Source organism: Saccopteryx leptura, chromosome 11 (genome assembly GCF_036850995.1).
Source record: "Saccopteryx leptura isolate mSacLep1 chromosome 11, mSacLep1_pri_phased_curated, whole genome shotgun sequence".
Lineage (NCBI taxonomy): Eukaryota > Metazoa > Chordata > Mammalia > Chiroptera > Emballonuridae > Saccopteryx > Saccopteryx leptura.
Genome location: NC_089513.1, coordinates 69,714,500 through 69,731,669, shown reverse-complemented (window position 1 = coordinate 69,731,669; position 17,170 = coordinate 69,714,500). Strand labels below are relative to the sequence as shown.

General features: G+C 54.8%; 1 protein-coding gene and 1 non-coding gene across 3 annotated transcripts; one reads left to right on the top strand and one right to left on the bottom strand.

Annotated features, from left to right (window-relative positions):
• The first annotated feature begins 3,076 nt into the window (after positions 1-3,076).
• Positions 3,077-17,170, top strand: LOC136383174 (prokineticin-1-like). Of its 2 annotated transcripts, XM_066352775.1 has the most exons (5): positions 3,077-3,142; positions 3,865-3,948; positions 11,531-11,826; positions 15,499-15,624; positions 16,356-17,170. In XM_066352775.1, exons 3-5 carry the CDS (start codon positions 11,755-11,757, stop codon positions 16,452-16,454), a joined length of 297 nt encoding a protein of 98 aa, XP_066208872.1. In that variant the 5' UTR covers positions 3,077-3,142; positions 3,865-3,948; positions 11,531-11,754; the 3' UTR covers positions 16,455-17,170. The 2 variants fall into 2 exon arrangements, with proteins under 2 accessions (XP_066208872.1, XP_066208873.1); XM_066352776.1 differs by lacking the exon at positions 11,531-11,826.
• TRNAV-GAC (transfer RNA valine (anticodon GAC)) lies at positions 7,377-7,452 on the bottom strand. Its single transcript has one exon. It is a non-coding gene; the product is annotated as a tRNA-Val (tRNA).

The window sequence follows — 17,170 nt, the reverse complement described above, 5'->3', positions numbered from 1 at the left end:
GAATGCCACCCCCTCCTGTGGTGAGCCCCTGGCTCATGTCCTGACCGCGGGCAGGCGCCCCCACCGCTCTGACGCCCCATCAATGTCCTGTCCGGACCATGCTGGGGCTTTATTCCCAAGTGTTTCCAAGGCCCATGCCGTGGAAGGGATTATGGAGCTCGGTGGCTCTGTCGCTCTTTCCTGGGGACTGGCAGGCAACCATTTGCTTCCTCATGGCAACTCCAGACTGCCCCCACCCCCACTCCACCACCAAGTACATCTTTTGGGTTTTTTGTTTGTTTGTTTGTTTTTTTGTATTTTTTCTGAAGCTGGAAACGGGGAGAGACAGACAGACTCCCGCATGCGCCCGACCGGGATCCACCCGGCACGCCCACCAGGGGCGACGCTCTGCCCACCAGGGGGCGATGCTCTGCCCCTCCGGGGGGGGGGGGTGGGGTGGTTCGGGGTCGCTCTGCCGCGACCAGAGCCACTCTAGCGCCTGGGGCAGAGGCCAAGGAGCCATCCCCAGCGCCCAGGCCATCTTTGCTCCAATGGAGCCTTGACTGCGGGAGGGGAAGAGAGAGACAGAGAGGAAGGAGGGGTTGGGGGTGGAGAAGCAAATGGGCGCTTCTCCTATGTGCCCTGCTGGGAATCGAACCCGGGTCCCCCACACGCCAGGCCGACGCTCTACCGCTGAGCCAACCGGCCAGGGCCTCTTTTGGGTTTTTAATAACAGAGCACAGAGGGAGCTAAGGGCTGGGTCAGGCCTTGTGCTCATATTAGCTTCTCCAGGTGGACGGGCTCCTGGAGAGAAGACAGCCGGCTGTGTTTCCCAGAGACACGCGTGGGGCTGGGAGAGCTCTCGGAGCTTTGCTCTCCTGGGAGAGAAGACAGCCGGCTGTGTTTCCCAGAGACACGCGTGGGGCTGGGAGAGCTCTCGGAGCTTTGCTCTCCTGGAGAGAAGGGCAGCCGGCTGTGTTTCCCAGAGACACGCGTGGGGCTGGGAGAGCTCTCGGAGCTTTGCTCTCCTGGAGAGAAGACAGCCGGCTGTGTTTCCCAGAGACACGCGTGGGGCTGGGAGAGCTCTCGGAGCTTTGCTCCATAGCTCGCTGGGCTGGGACCCAGATCCCATCTGCAGGTAAGCAAGCTGCACCTGAAGTAGCCTTGTCGCAGTAATTATTATTGTAACGGCCATCTGGGTGTTGCCTCCTAAAGACCTGGCAGTAGTCCACCGCAAAGCACAGCTGACTATGCTCTTTTCTTGCTCACAACCTGTCCGGGGTCCTCAGTGCCTAGGACTTGATTACAAGTCCAGGTGTGGGCACCCAGGACCTCCACGGCCTCCTGCTTGCTTTCCAACCCAATCCGGTTTCTCATTCTTGCATTAAATTTCTGTTCTAAACACTGAACTGGATTCGTCTATGCACATTACCCTCCCCACTCCAAAAGTCCCGTTCTGTTCATTCCCAGGATGCTTTTCAGCTTCCCCCACCTCCCAGCCTGTCTAATCCCCCATTCACTAACAACGTTCTGTGCTCAGAGAGGCCCTGGGGACAGCTTTGTTATGGGGGAACTGTCACGTTTGTCCAGGTGGCTCTCTCAAGCCCAGAGACTGAGCCTTTCTGGTCTTGGGTGTAGCTGTCATCACATGGGTCTCCCTGGTACGTGTCCATTGAGTGGACGCAGGGTCTCATGGTCATCCCTCAGCCTGTGGCCCTGCCTCCTGCCCTGGGCTGCCCTCTACCCTCCGCTGGAGCTGCTGACCCACACCCCCCAGGTCTCAGGGGCAGAGTCCTCAGTGCTGCTGATTCAGTCACCCAACCAGCAAGGACCGAGCAGGTGTCAGCCAAGACAACTCGGGGATAAAGGCGCTCACACTCTGGTGGAGGTACATAGACAGCGACAACAGGAGTCTGCGGGAGAAGCTGAAAAGTGCCAGAGGAGCCCGGAGGAGGACGCTGCCAACTCCTCAGGCGGCTCTGTCCCTGATCCATCCGCAGCTGCCCTCCCAGCCTCCCCCACGCCCCCAGTCCCTCGGCTCCTGCACCTCACCCTCTGGGAGAGGGCTTGCTTGTGGGGAGCTTTCGGAAGACGGGAGGGAAGGAGGGAGGCGAAACTATCCCTCTGGCATGTTCCCGGGCAGGTCACCAGGGTTGGCTATCCCTGGGCCAAAGAGTCACAGATCCGTCAAGAGACCTCTCTCTACACGACTCTGTCCTTCTGGTCTGGGTGCCTGTTCTCTCCGGTCTCCTGGCCTAGATAGTGGAAGCCCCTCCTCCCCACTGTCACCAGCCCCAGGTCCTGAAGCAGCCCCATGTCTGCTCTACACCGGGCCACACCTTTGAGAAGGAGCCCTCCACGCCTTGTCCCAATGAGAAGGGGCCTCCCTGCCCTCTGATCCTGGGCCTCTGCCCGCGGAGCTGGGACTAATTAGATTCCAAGGGGGCTGAGCTGTCTCTGAGGGCTCCCTGCCCTGCCCTGTTTATGGCCTCTGCCACTTCAAAGACATTGCTGGGATCCCACAGAGGGGATGGCATTGACATTTATAGGGGAACCAAAAGTTAATGAACCAGAGAGATTTCTGATGTCTGGGAATCCTCTTACAGGAAGAAGAAATCATCCCAGACAGGAATGTTTGGAAACTTATTAGAAATATCCAGCCAAGGGCACGCGCTAACCCCATCCTTCTTTATGATGTGATTCATGACCAGACAGGCCGAGGGCTCTGTGTGTGTCCTTGGGGACGAGGCCCCAGTAATGCCACCTCCGATGAGGACTCCACCTGAGCAGGACAATCCAGGGCATGGGGCTCGCTTTTCCGGGTCTTTCAACAAGTCAAAGCCCAAGTCCTCTGAAAAAGTGAACCTGCATGGATCGCCAGTAAGTGACCATGAAGGTGGAGCTGCTCTATTAAACAGGGTGCACCCTTTGCTGGGTACGTCCTTCGCTGCGCCTCCCTAGCTGTGGGAGGTCCCCCTTCCTCCAGGACAATCTCTGAGGGACAGCATTAGAAAGCCCCTTATGTTGAGCGACTTCTTGGCCTCGGTTCCTCAGCAAGCAGAGCCCAAGGCAAAGTCTCTGAAGCTGGTGGTGTATTTGGGAGGCGATCTGGGCAAACAGGAGGAAGGGGTGGAGAGAGGGAGGAGGCAAGCAGGAAATGCCAGTAAGGAGTATGTTCTCTCGGTGGGGGCTGGGTTCTTCTAGGTCCTTCCAGGTTCAAGCATTTATCCACTGACCCCTTCTCTCTGGTGGAGGGGTCCCCAGGGTGGGTTGGGGATTAAGTCCCTGCATTTGCAGGCTGAGCTCCCACGGGGCACGTCAGGCCTTGGGCGGCAGGTGGGAAGCGAAGTGGCCTTCTGCAGTAGATCCTGTCAGCACAGGTCAATCTGAGCTCAGGTAGAACTGTCTACCCTCAGAGCCCCTTTAGAGGCTGATTGTTTGCAAGAGTTGTTTGACTTCCTATGATTGTGACTTTATTTATTTATTTATTTGGTATTTTTCCAAAGTTAGAAGTGGGGAGGCAGTCAGACAGATTCCCGCATGCGCCTGACCAGGATCCACTCGACATGCCCCCTAGGGGGTGATGCTCTGCCCATTCTGGGGTGTTGCTCCTCTGCAGCTGAAGCCATTCTAGCACCTGAGGTGGAGGCTCTGGAGCTGTCCTCAGCGCCCGGGCCATCTTTGCTCCAATGGAGCCTTGGCTGCGGGAGGGGAAGAGAGAGACAGAGAGGAAGGAGAGGGGGAGGGGTGGAGAAGCAGATGGGCGCTTCTCCTGTGTGCCGACCAGGAATCGAACCTGAGACTTCCACACACCAGGCCGACGCTCTACCAGCCAGGGCTTTTTTTTTTCTTTTTTTAAAAATATTTTATTTTTTGATTTTACAGAGGGGACGTGGAATGAGAAGTATCAACTCATAGTTGCTTCACTTTAGTTGTTCATTGATTACTTATCGAATGTGCCTTGACCAGGTAAGCCCAAGGTTTCAAACCAGAGACCTCAGCATTCCAAGTCAAATGCTCTAGCCATTGCACAACCAGGCCAGGCCCCTACAAGTGTGACTTCTAGCAGCCTGGCTTCCTGGGCCTGTTATTGGCTAGAATTATATGGTCTGGCCATTGTTTACTTGCAAATAGTCTCTTAGAATTTTTTTTAAGTTTTTCTTTATTGATTTTTTTTTTTTTTTTAAACAGAGAGGAAAGAGAGAGAATGGGGGAGAGGAGTGGGAAGCAGCAACTCTTAGTTACTTTTTGTATATACCTTAACCAGGCAAGCCTGGGGTTTTGAACCGGCGAACTCAGCACTCCAGGTTGACAGTTTATCCATTGCGCCACCACAGGCCAGGCTAGTCTCTTAGGATCTTGAAGGCACCCAGAGCAGGAACCACTGGAGCCGCACGGCCTGTCTGAGCACATCTGGCGGCGGGCAGCTCATTGCAGCTAGGGAGCTGTTCCCTTCTCTGCCGGACAGCCTTCCTGCGCTGGGCCACAGCCTTGTCCCTGGAGCTTCCACACTGTAATGTGCCGTTTGCCCTCTGAACCAGCGCGGAGCAAGCCCGCTCCAGCTTCCTCCTGGCGGCCTTTCTCACCTGTACGCGGCAGTGTAGCGTGCGTGGTGGTCGGGGCAGGCGTCTGAAGTCAGATTCGGGGTCTCGTTCACCCTGTCACCACTTTTTTGTCTGTGGGTGATGAGGGAGCCTCATGTCCTCAGCTGTAAAACGGGGGAATGGGGACTCTTTGGGACTGCCGCGAGCATTTAATCAGGTAGCGCTGGTGGGCTACTCAGCAGCGGGTCACGGCAGCTGAAGATGCCGCAGGCTGGCTTCCTCCGGCCGGACGCCGGCAGCTCTTCCTCCTCCTCCTCACAGACCTGCCCACCTGCTCTCTGGCTGAAAGGAGGCCTTCCAGGGGCACGGGACCGACAGCGAGGGTTCTGGGACTCTGCCACCTGGGGCTGGAGGGTCTGGAAGCCGATGGGCGACCAGGCGGTGGCGAGGGGACAGCCTGCGGGCTGTCCGGGAGGAAGGTGGTCAAGAGGTCAGCAGGCTGGACTGCTGGGTGGGAACTGGGCGCTGGCGGGGCAGGTGGCACTGGAAATTGTCCTGCGCATCCTCCAGGCGGGAAGATGCTCAGTGGTGGTGAAAACTGGCGTCTGAGTCCCGGGGGAGGTCTCAGTGACGGGATTAAATGACTAATGAGAGCAGGGAGTTTCAGGAATCAAGGAAACCGCCACGTTCGGCTGCCGAGTGTGGCAGTGTCACCAACACAGCAGGAAGATGTGGGCAGTGTCACCAACACAGCAGGAAGATGTGGGCAGCGGGCGGCCATGCACCGTAGCTGCCCAAGAGCTTTGAGCATCTTCCCCGGCTCCAATCAGAGCCGATTACACCCCAGTGCCCTGCAGACAGGTGCCGGTGCCCAGCAGACCATGTGGCAGGTCTGCGATCAGACAGCCCACGTGAACCTCCCACCGCGGTGAAGTAACACGAGGACAGAGGCTCCACGTGGGGCCTGGACCCGACCCGGCTTGGACAAGCGCTTTCCTTGTTGGGCAATTCTGTGGTGCAGCTCTGGGTATTGTTCTTGGACACTTAGCTCCATCCTGTTTCTCAAGATGCCAAACCATTCAATGAGTTCTTAATGGTCTTTATTCAATTCCTCCTTTAAACTTGGTCCAGCCAGACTGGATTCTGTTATTTTGCAACTAAGAACCCTGAGCAGTATAAGTGGGTGTAAGGGTGAGGGTGGAAAAAGGGCTAGAGGATGGGGCGTGTGCACGGGGGAGCCAGTGTGGCCGGCCCCGGCGTGCGACATGTAAGGGACTGTTGGCTGTGGGCCAGGAGGCTGGGGTGCCTGGGTGGGGCACAGATCTGGGATCCTAAGCATTTAGGTGGCCTTGAAGTTCATTTGGGTGGGTGTGGCGGGACAGGAGACTTGAATGTGTAACCCTGGGAAACAGCCTTGATTAAGGGATGGGGCGGGTCCGGGGACTGAGGGCGGGGGATGACCTGGAGACGATGATGGAATGAAGAGTAAAGAGGAGAATGTAAAGAAAGAAAGAGTAAGTGTCTGAGTAAAAAAACACAGAAGTGCGGCCCTGGCCGGTTTGCTCAGTGGGTAGAACGTTGGCCAGGTATGCAGAAGTCCCGGGTTCAATCCCCAATCAGAGCACACATAAAAAGCAACCACCTGCTTCTTCTCCCCCTTCTCCCACTCTTCCCTTCTCCTCCTCTCGTAGCCAGTGACTTGGTTGGTGTTGGGCAGATAAAATATATTATGCTGACTTTGTTAAAGATGGCGCTGCCCATGAGGAGGCCGTCGTCCAGGTGATATTAATGTGTGTTGGTGGTGGGCTAAAGGCAGGCAGAATCCTTGTAGCTTTGGTTTTGGGACTAAGCCTTTCCCACCCTTTTTGATGTGGGGTGGTACAATCCAATCATGCCTCGGAGAAGTGACTTTGTATTAGAGACTTCCCTATTTTGTATATTGGATTAAAGGTTTTGAATCTACACTATAAAATGGGGGCAGAACGAGAGCTTGCTCACTTGGTTCCTGAAATTATCATTAGAGAGGAGAGGAGAGAGCAGAGAAAGGCCACGTGGAGGAGGCCAGGAGAGGCAGCCAAGATGGCGGAGTGTTGAGTGAGAAGCCAATTTGTGTAGGGAGAAGGAAGTTGATAGGGAACAGAGGTGAATAAGTCTGGTGAGCTAGAAACCTTTGATTCTAGAAAACTCGGATAAGTCAGTAGCTTTGTGAGCACTGAATGTGAGTGGGTTTTGGAGCCCAGTGTGTGTTTTTACTTGCCCGCCGGGTGCAAGCTAGAATTAAAGATGACAGCCCATCAGTTTTTGGCTCCATTGTTTCTTTACCGACTGTCCGAATCCAATGCGAACCTGCATGGGCCGGGCTGCTGTGTTGGCAGCCCTGGCTACTGGCTTTACAGTTGGTTAGAGCGTCGGGCCCAGCTGGGGTTGCTGGGTGGATCCGGTTGGGGCGCATGCAGAAGTCTATCCCTCTGTCTCTCCTCTTCTTACTTAAAAAAACCCTGCAAAAGTGCAACAGGTTGAGAATTGAAAATGACACTTTTTTTTTTTTGTATTTTTCTGAAGCTAGAAACGGGGAGAGACAAAACAGACTCCCGCATGCGCCCGACTGGGATTCACCCGGCACGCCCACCAGGGGGCGACGCTCTGCCCACCAGGGGGCGATGCTCTGCCCCTCCGTGGGGTCGCTCTGCCGCAACCAGAGCCACTCTAGCGCCTGGGGCAGAGGCCAAGGAGCCATCCCCAGCGCCCGGGCCATCTTTGCTCCAATGGAGCCTCGGCTGTGGGAGGGGAAGAGAGAGACAGAGAGGAAGGAGAGGGGGAGGGGTGGAGAAGCAGATGGGCGCTTCTCCTGTGTGCCCTGGCCGGGAATCGAACCCGGGACTTCTGCACGTCAGGCCGACGCTCTACCACTGAGCCAGCCAGCCAGGGCCAAAAATGACACTTGATAGTTTGCATTTAGTAGGTCAAGGGTGTGCTGGGGACAGCAGTGGCGCTGGAGTGGGTTGAGGAGGAACTAGGAGAAGGGGTTTGCGGTCTATCTTTCTGGGACGCCACTGCGCAGGGAAGGAGGGGATTGAGACCCGAGGTAAAGGAGAGACGCAGGCAGACGTTCAAGGCCGAGAGGAAGGAGCTGCCGTGAGCAGAGAGGTTGCCCGGTCAGGGCTGGCCTGGGCCTGGACCTCCGTCCCAGGGTTTGCCTGTGCCCACGAGAGTGGCCCTTGCTCCCCCACTCCACCCCCACGTGCAAACTGTCCTGGAAAATGGTGACATCAGCATAAACTGAAGCAGAGAAGCAGGGGCCAGACCCTTTGCTTTCTTCTCCCTCCAGGGACACAAGTGTGTTGTGAATACTTATCACCCTTTTCCCATTTCTCATCACCCACTTGACCTCTGACATCCTTCCTTTGTCTGCCAGGTGCAGGGAGCCCCTCCCTCTCTCCCTCTCCTTTTCTGCACATCTATCAGCCAAAACGTAACCCTGATCTGGTCCAAAGGTGTCAATATGGTTGAAACCCAACTGTACACAGGAACAGGAGGGCTGTATGTTCTAGAGCAGTGGTCCCCAAACCCCGGGCCGCGGACCATTTGGTACCGGTTCGCAGAGAAAGAATAAATGACTTACACTATCTCCGTTTTATTTATATTTAAGTTTGAACAATGTTTTATTTTTTAAAAATGACCACATTCCCTCTGTTACATCCGTCTAAGACTCACTCTTGACGCTTGTCTCGGTCACGTGATACATTTATCCGTCCCACTCTAACGACCGGTTCGTGAAAATATTTTCTGACATTAAACTGGTCCGTGGCCCAGAAAAGGTTGGGGACCACTGTTCTAGAGAGAAATTAGACCCTCTAACTGGGAGTTCCTGGTCCTGACCCGTGGAAGGGGCTTGGTGGATGTTTGCTTAATTAAGTTTTGGAGTAAAGACGCCCCAAAGCTCCCAAAGTCTCCTCTGGATTTGCAACCAGTCACTGCCTAGCCCTCACCTTCCTCTAATGAAGCTACCTATCCTCCAGGACCAGCGCTGATGAGATAAGACGCTTTCAACGTGTTACTGGTTTGGTTCGCCAGTGTTTCCTGCTCCCATTCTTCAGGCCATTGTGTGGGATAATGTGCTCTGTGTGTCCGAGGAGGCGCTGACAAGGGGGTGGGGGTGGGAATGGGAGGTGGGCAGGATGGGGGCGCTAGCCTGAGAATGAGCCCTTAGCTGACACGGTCTCAAGGGGGTGACCTGTGTGAGGGGGAGCGGTCCGTGCAGGGCTCCTGGCAGGGCTGCTTTGGGGAGCCCTTCCGAGCACACCAGGTGAGCACCCCCAGGAGAGTACGCCCAGGTGAGTACGCCCAGGCGCTGCCTTCTTCCTGGGCCACTTGAGCTCCTGACAGGCGGGGAGTGGTCCTCTACTGCTTTGTGAGCCTGGCTCTGTCAGTGTGCAGGTGGGCTCTATGAGCTCATCATTTTGATTCTCATGTCGCAGCAGAATTTTATATTAAGATGGACAGGCCTATCTTTTTTTTTTTAATGATTTTATTTATTGGTTTTAGAGGTGGGGAGGAGAGAAGGGTAAGCATCAACTCATAGTAGTTGCTTCTCATATGTGCCTTGACCCAGCAAGTCCAGGGATTTGAACCAGTGACCTCAGCATTCCAGGTTGACGCTTTATCCACTGTGCCACCACAGGTTAGGCTTTCCTTCCTCCCTTCCTTCCTTCCTTCCTTCCTTCCTTCCTTCCTTCCTTCCTTCCTTCCTTCCTTCCTTCTTTCTTTTTTTGTTTTTTGTTTTTTGTTATACAGTGCCAATAGCTAGCATACAATGCTATGTGGCAGGTATTGTGCTGCGCACTTCCCCTGCACTTAATTCTCCACACGCAGACAGAGAGATCTTGTCAAACTGTAAATCACATCCTGCTCTGACTCCCCTGCTGGAAGCCCTCTGAAGGCTCCTGTCACTCTTGTGTCAGCGAGGCACCCACTCGTCCTACAAGGCTGGCAGAAGTGGCCCCTGGCTCCTGCTCCCAATGCAACCACGCCCCTCCCCTCCCCTGCTCACTATGCTCCCTTGCTCTTGGCACTGTTCCTGCCACAGGGCCTTTGCACTGGCTCTTTCTCCAGGCTCTGCCCAGCTCACTTTTTCACTTTATTAGGCCTTTGCAAGTGTTTTCTCAGACAGACCCTCACCTTATCTAAAATGCCATCCATTGTCATGCTCTGTTGTTATCTTCCGTCTTAATTTTTTTTTAAATTTTATTTATTTATTTATTTATTTATTTATTTATTTATTTATTTATTACAGAGACAGAGAGTGAGTCAGAGAGGGGGATAGACAGGGACAGACAGACAGGAACGGAGAGAGATGAGAAGCATCAATCATTAGTTTTTCATTGCGTGTTGCAACACCTTAGTTGTTCATTGATTGCTTTCTCATATGTACCTTGACTGCAGGCCTTCAGCAGACAGAGTAACCCCTTGCTGGAGCCAGTGACCTTGGGCTCAAGCCGGTGAGCTTTTTGCTCAAACCAGATGAGCCCGTGCTCAAGCTGGTGACCTTGCGGTCTCGAACCTGGGTCTTCTGCATCCCAGTCCGACGCTCTATCCACTGCACCATCGCCTGGTCAGGCCCCTGCCTTAATTTTTAATAACAGCACATCTAACTATTTTATTATGAACCTTTTTGCTTATCAATTACTTACTAGAATCAAAGTTACATGAAGGTAGGGACCTGGTTTTGTTGACTGCTCTATTTCTAGGACCAAGACTGGTACCTCTGACAGCGTAGTTGTAAACAAAGAGTGGATAGATACAGAAATGGGTGGGTTTTCACAGAGCTTCACGAAGTAAGCCTGTGTGAGAGATGAGAAAACTGAGGCTGAGAGAGATCAACACTGTCCTCGGGGGCATGAAGCCAACGAGTCAGGTGGGGTCAGAAGTCCCAAGGCCGACCTCCGGGGTCTGGCTCGCAGCTGCTGTGCTGAACTCAGCGCTCTGCACTCGAACCAACGTTTCCACGGGGAACCCTCTTCCCCAGACACACCGAGAAAAAAGCGTGTCGTGGCTGAACCTGTTCTGAAGACACTGCAAATTGGGTTTCTCCACTTGGTGTTTCAAATGCCGGCTAGCACGGGGAAGGCCCTGAAAGGTCCCGCAATAGAAATATTGGTTGAACCTGTGGAGTTGTTGTTTCCCAAAGCATTGAACTTAGACGTCTTTATTTATTTGAGTGGGTAACATATCGCAGAAAAGACCCTGGGAAATCACGGCTTTTCTCACTGCGGAGAAGGCGGGCTGTCAGATGAAGGGCCTGGGACCTCTCTGGGCTGTCCAGCATGGGGAGGGCTGGGACCAGGGGCTTCCCTCCCAGAGGAGGGGGCATGCCTAGAGTCAGCGTATTGCGAGACTGGTGTTTGAGCCCACCGTGTGTGCTCACCCATCTCACGCTCACCCCAAAACAGACGCAACAGCGTGGCTCCTGGAGCCTTTTAGCTGCAGCCCTGCCCACGCACGTTTGTCGGCAGGGTTTCTGTACCAAGTGCCACTTGGTGTTCCCCTCAGACCCTTAGAGAGCAGTTCCCAATGTGTGCTTCTCAGAACACTCATCCCACAGCCTGGCCCTGTTTTCTCCCTGTCTCATGTCTCCCCGTTTGGCATTCGAACTCTCTAGAGAACCAGGGACACACTTCTCCCCACTGGGTCCTCTTGGCCGTCAGCTTTCTTCTCGGTTGACTGTCGCTGCTCAGACTGTTCCTGTTGGCTTGAGTGCGGGGAAGCCGACAGTCCTGTGTGCTGCGTGGCTTTGCGGGCAAGGAACAGTGGCGAGGTTGTAAATGTCTTAATTCATTACCGATATCCTTCCCTGCCCCAAGCAGACAGGGATGCCCAGAGGCAGAGAGGACAATGGGAGCAATGTATGTGACTTCCTGGATCATGCAGTTTGGGAGACTTAGAACAACCGTCAAAGCCCCCGACATGTTTTCTTTTTATCGGTTTTGATGGCGATTTGATGTCATTAGGGATTCAGGTCTCATTCTCGTGTCTGAGATCATCTGCGTAACACTGGTGATGGGGAAGGGAAGACAGGACGCAGTGTCCACAGGCATTCAAGACTGGACGATATAAATCTGGGAAGAAGGAGGTGGCCCCAGAGCTGGGTCTTCCTCGCTGGCTGCAGGAGACTGAGCTGCAGGAAGCCAGAGGCAGCTGAGCGGACTGGGTTTTGCCTGCACTCCAAGTGACCATGAGAGCTGTCACGCAAATCATAGTCTTGCTCCTCCTGGTGACCGTGTCCAACTGTGCTGTGATCACAGGGGTAAGTCGGCTAAGGTTTCCCTGGGTTTCAGAGGGTGTCAGGGTCTGAATGGGAGGGAGCCAGGCACCCCGGTGGGGGAAGGGCAAAAAAGGGCAGAGAGGTTAGCCATCCAGTGGCACTTCCGAGTGTTTGACATGGTTTTCCCATGAGTTGGACCTCACTCTACTAAACGGCTCTGCTTTGGAGAAGCTGTGTGTATGCACACCAAGTCCTGTTTTCAACGCGCGAGGAGAACACTGAGCAATTTTAAAGTTCGGACCTTTGGTGAAATGAAGGTTCTTATTTGGTGTAAGAAACCTTTATAAAGTGGATCAGCATCTTCCAATATACCTTCTGTGTAAGTTTGGGCTTTCCTCTATGGTCTGGTGTGTGTGGCAAGTTTCATTTATATGGCATGTTGGCTTCATTAAAGGCAGGGAGCGGGCCCTAACCGGCTGGCTCAGTGGTAGAGCTTTGGCCTGGCGTGCGGGGGACCCGGGTTCGATTCCCGGCCAGGGCACATAGGAGAAGCGCCCATTTGCTTCTCCACCCCGCCCCTCCTTCCTCTCTGTCTCTCTCTTCCCCTCCCGCAGCCAAGGCTCCATTGGAGCAAAGATGGCCCAGGCGCTGGGGATGGCTCCTTGGCCTCTGCCCCAGGCGCTAGAGTGGCTCTGGTCACGGCAGAGCGACGCCCCGGAGGGGCAGAGCATCGCCCCCTGGTGGGCAGAGCGTCGCCCCTGGTGGGCGTGCCAGGTGGATCCCGGTCGGGCGCATGCGGGAGTCTGTCTGACTGTCTCTCCCCATTTCCAGCTTCAGAAAATAATACAGAAAAAAAAAAAAAAAAAAAAAGGCAGGGAGCTTATCAGTGTCTATCGGGGACTGTCAGCCTCTGGTTTCTCTACTCCTAACAAAGGCTGTCCTGAAGCTCCCTTGTCCTCACTGCCGGCAATATTTCACTCTGTGCCCAGTTCTGATAGGAACAGGGGTGGCTCCAGCAATTGTCCAAGCGGCACCCAGAAGGAAGCGTGGGGTAACCGGGAGAAATGTCTCACGGCGAGATTTGTGCAGCCGGGCTCTGCACACGTGAGCAACTGAACACTCAGACTGTGGGTCTTTCTCAGAGGTTTGGGGCACACACTGTGTTCCGGGGGGTGGGACCATTTCTCTTTCAACAGGAAGGAATGGTTCACCTGGGAGGTACCCAGATAAAAGCAGCGAGGAAAAGCAAAGGGAAATTCACTCTTATCTTCGCCTCCTCCAACTTTCCCCCTAGAGCAGTGGTCGGGAAACTCATTAGTCAACAGAGGAAATATCAACAGTACAACAATTGAAATTTCTTTTGACAGCCAAATTTTTTAAACTTAAACTATACAGGTAGGTACATCCCTTATCGAGGTAGCGCCTGCACGTGGTATTCTGTGGAACAGCCACACTCAAGGGGTGAAAGAGCCGCATGTGGCTCGCGAACCGCAGTGTGCCGTCCAAGGCCCTAGAGCAGGGGTCTCAAACTCGCGGCCCACTGAACAATTTTGTGCGGCCCGCAAACTAATCCACGAAGTTCAAAATATTTTGGATAAAATTAAGTAAGCCTAGGGGCCTACTTGTATTTTTCATTTCTCTAGCGTCCTAGCTAGATATTAGCTTAGTTAACAGCAGTTGTGATGCGAACTACAGTTTCTGGTCGTTTTGTGACACTGAGTAAACTGCATGTACGATTGTGCTTGTTGTACTGATTTTTTTTTGTTTTCAACTGCAGTGAGAAGTGTTGCGTAACAGTTGCCTTTTGTAGACCTAGTGCGGCCCGCCGAATGGCTGTGATCTTGCTCTGCAGCCCACATGCTGAGTTGAGTTTGAGACCCCTGCCCTAGAGAATAAAAATGAGGAGAAATGCAAACGATTGCTGATATTGGCTCAGTTTTCATGTTCACAGGAAGGACAGCGCCCTTCTTTTCTTTTTTCTTTTTTTTTAAAGGAAAAACACTGAGTTTCAGAGAACAGATATGAACAAGGCTTTTGAGACCCAGAGCAAAACAAAATGGTTTGGGCAGCATCCTACCTAAGGAATGCAGACCCAGAGGCTGTGCTCTCAGTGCTGTGAAGATTGGGGCGGGTGGGTCACAGGAGAGAAGTCATGGGCACCCCACCGACAGGTGGACACAGCAGGAACCCAGTCACGGCACCCTGTGAGCTCTGAGCTCTGGCCCAGAGTGGCGGCAGGAGGCAGGTGTGAGAGAGGTGGGACTGTCTTTCCTCAGGGTGACGCTTTGGGGAGAAAGCACAGAGAGAGAGAAACCTGGGGGGAGAGGACATGCCCTCCAGTGGTGACGTGATGTGCTGTGGGAGGGAGACCCGGGCGCGGAGGGCAGGTCGGCACCTCTGACTCCGTCCACACTCCATGTGCCTCTGTCCCTGTCTGACTCTCAGTCAGGGACCGGGTTCTACCATCTCCACACTCCTCTGCTCCCCAGACTGTCACTGCCCCTAATTCAGGCCTGGGTGGTCCTGCCTCCCAGCGCAGGACAGCAACGCCCACCTCCGTGGGAAGAGAGTCAGGTGGGGTCTACTTGGCCCTGACCTGGAGCTTTCGGGGGCCGGCTGGTGTGTGAGACGTGCCCTCACCGGGTGGAGCCCAGCATGGACAGGTGGTGGCACCTGCAGCCCCTCTGGGTGACAAGCAGCAGGGCATCCTCCACTCCCCTCCTGGGCTGAGCAGTGTGGAGGGTCGAGTTCCCCCCACACCCCCACGCAGGCAGCAGAGGGCGCTCCGTGGCCTCTGGTTGGAGGAGAAGAGCAAACCAAGACCCAGCACTGAAAGGGAACCGCAGCCTGAAAAGCTGCAAGTGTCTCTGGAAGCAGAAAGTTAGGGAGCGCCCCCACCGTGGCCCACCGGTCTGCGGCCGTCCAGGGCGCTGTTTCCCCCAGCCCGAGGTTCTGTTTAAAGCGGGCTCCTGTGGCCTTCTTTACAAATAGCACCTTCCAGAAACCAGGCAAGGCCCCTCAGCTCCTGTCTGGGAGCCCCGCCTGAGGGGTCCATTCCTATCTGGTGAGGAGACAGCTGTTCACTGGGCACGGGAGCCTCAGGTGAGGCTGGGCTCCTGGGGGGGGGTGTAGGGGGGGCAGCAGGGGGAGGGAGGCACCAACCCCGGTACTGCTGGGTCCAGGGAAACGCAGCGCTGACCGCCTGGGAACTCGGGCCATGGGGCCCCTCTCCCCTCCAGGATGTTGAATTAATTCAGTCCCACCGGCATCAACCGGTGCCATAAAAGCTGTCTCCTAAGCTCTTGACTTGTCAGAGGGGCGACCTGCCTCCCTGTTGAGGGGCCACAGCGGAGCTCGGGAGGTCCCTCAGGTCCAGGTTCGATGCCCCACTGAGCCCTGAGCCTCCTGCTGTGAGGGGAGCAGAGGCAACAACGCAGGACCTCAGGTGTCCTGTGAGGCTGGGTGGGGGACCACTCAGCGGCCCCCAGGGGTTGCTGCTTTGTTGTTGTTTGAGAGAGAGAGAGAGAGAGAGAGAGAGAGAGACAGGTACGTCGACCTGCTCCTGTATGTGCCCTGACCGGGGAATCGAACTTGCAACCTCTGTGCTCCAGGATGACGCTCCAAGCAACCGAGCTATTTTGGATGTACTTTTCACTTCTGGTTTCTCTCAGGAGGCACTAATGGGCTCTAATGACTTTTTTGTCACCCCCCCAGGCCTGTGAACGAGACGTCCAATGTGGGGAGGGCACCTGCTGTGCCATCAGCTTGTGGGTCCACGGTGTGCGGGTGTGCACCCCACTTGGGGTGGAAGGAGAGAAATGTCATCCCGCCAGCCGCAAGGTACGGCACAGGTTTGCTTGGGACACACAGCCAATGAGATAGAGCAGGAACCACTCTTCCTACCGAGTGCTTTTTGCAAGTTTGAGCCTCTTTACAACCATATGTGGTAGGCTTTGTTATTAACCCATTTTACAGATAATAAAGTTGAGGCAGAGAGTGGTTAAATAACTTGCCAGTTGTCACATAGCTCGTAAGTGACAGGCGTGGGATTTGAACCCAGGCAGTGTGACACTGACTATGGTTTAATCGCTCCTGCTCACCCCCCTGACGAGCCTCAGTGGCTCAGCAATCCTCTGGGTGAGTCACAGGCGGAGAGGGTGTCTGTGCTTCCCCGCTGCTGCCCAGCACCCACCCGTGTCTGCACATGGGGATGAAGTATAAGTGGTAGTCAATGAAGGGACATGTGGGTGAGTGTGTGTGTGCACGTGTCCGGGCCAGTGAGGGGTCAGCAGTGTTGGGGCTTGTGCAGTTCCTTAGGGTTAGAGGTGGACAGCATTGTGCTGTGGCAGGTCCCATTGTCTCTTTGAACCGTGGCTCCTCTACCAATTAGCTGTGTGACGTTGGCACATTGCTTAGCCACTCTGTGCTTCAGCTTCCTACTCGATAATAGCTGTTATTGTGCTCAGTTGGGGGTCAAGAGGCCCTGGTCAGGGCCAGCTGGTCAGAAGCTTCTGCCAGGAGGCCTGTGTGCCTTGGAGAAAGGTGTCATTCTTCTCTTCCTCTCTCCCCAGGTTCCCTTCTCCGGAAAACGCCAGCACAACGCCTGTCCCTGCCTGCCCGACCTGCAGTGCTCCAAGGGCTCGGACGGCAAGTACCGCTGCTCGAAGTGAAGAACGTCAATGCTTCAAAGCTTGAATGATTTCAGGACCCCCCTGCCCACCAGACTTCTTGCTGACACAGCCTAAGATGGTCTCTTACCATCTTCTATTTTATTAGTCATGTGGCCCAGCTCCCCACTGCCCCCTAGCTGTCCCTGTCGCAACTCCCCACACTGCCCACGGGGATTCCACCCTCCAGCATACACCTGTGCACCACCGGGGGCGTGGCCCTCAAGGCCACGCCTCCCTCCTCCCTGCATGTTCCGCCTTAACCAGTGTCCCAGTACCGGCCCAGGAGCAGGCCTGGAGCCAGCCTTGGGCCCGTCTGTGAAGCCTGTGCACGTCAACCTGCAGAGGCCCGCGGTCAACCCTGCACAGAGGGGAGTGGTCAGTGACCTCATCAGGTGTGAGGAGCCAGGGCGACCAATGGCCTCCAGATGGTGGCCTGCCCCCTAGGCCAGAATCACAGGGCATCTAAGGTCCTGCCGTGCACACTCTATCAGTAACCAGGGAAACCCCATTGCCTCCCTGAAGGACAAATGGACCTTGGCCGGTCAGTCAGTGGTTAGAGCATCATCCCAACTGCTAAGGTTGTGGGTTAGATTCCTGGTCAGGGCACATACGGGAAGCAACAATGAATACACAACTATGTGGAACAAGAAAGGAATCCTCCCCCTGCCCCTCCCTCTCTTCCTTTCTCTCTCTGTCTCTCTAGAATCAATCAATAA

Excerpts from the sequence above, each read along its gene's own strand:
- LOC136383174 (XM_066352775.1), top strand. The coding sequence starts at position 11,755 with ATGAGAGCTGTCACGCAAATCATAGTCTTGCTCCTCCTGGTGACCGTG. Across the intron at positions 11,827-15,498 it reads ACTGTGCTGTGATCACAGGG|GCCTGTGAACGAGACGTCCA; the intron begins GTAAGTCGGCTA and ends TCACCCCCCCAG. Across the intron at positions 15,625-16,355 it reads GTCATCCCGCCAGCCGCAAG|GTTCCCTTCTCCGGAAAACG; the intron begins GTACGGCACAGG and ends CTCTCTCCCCAG.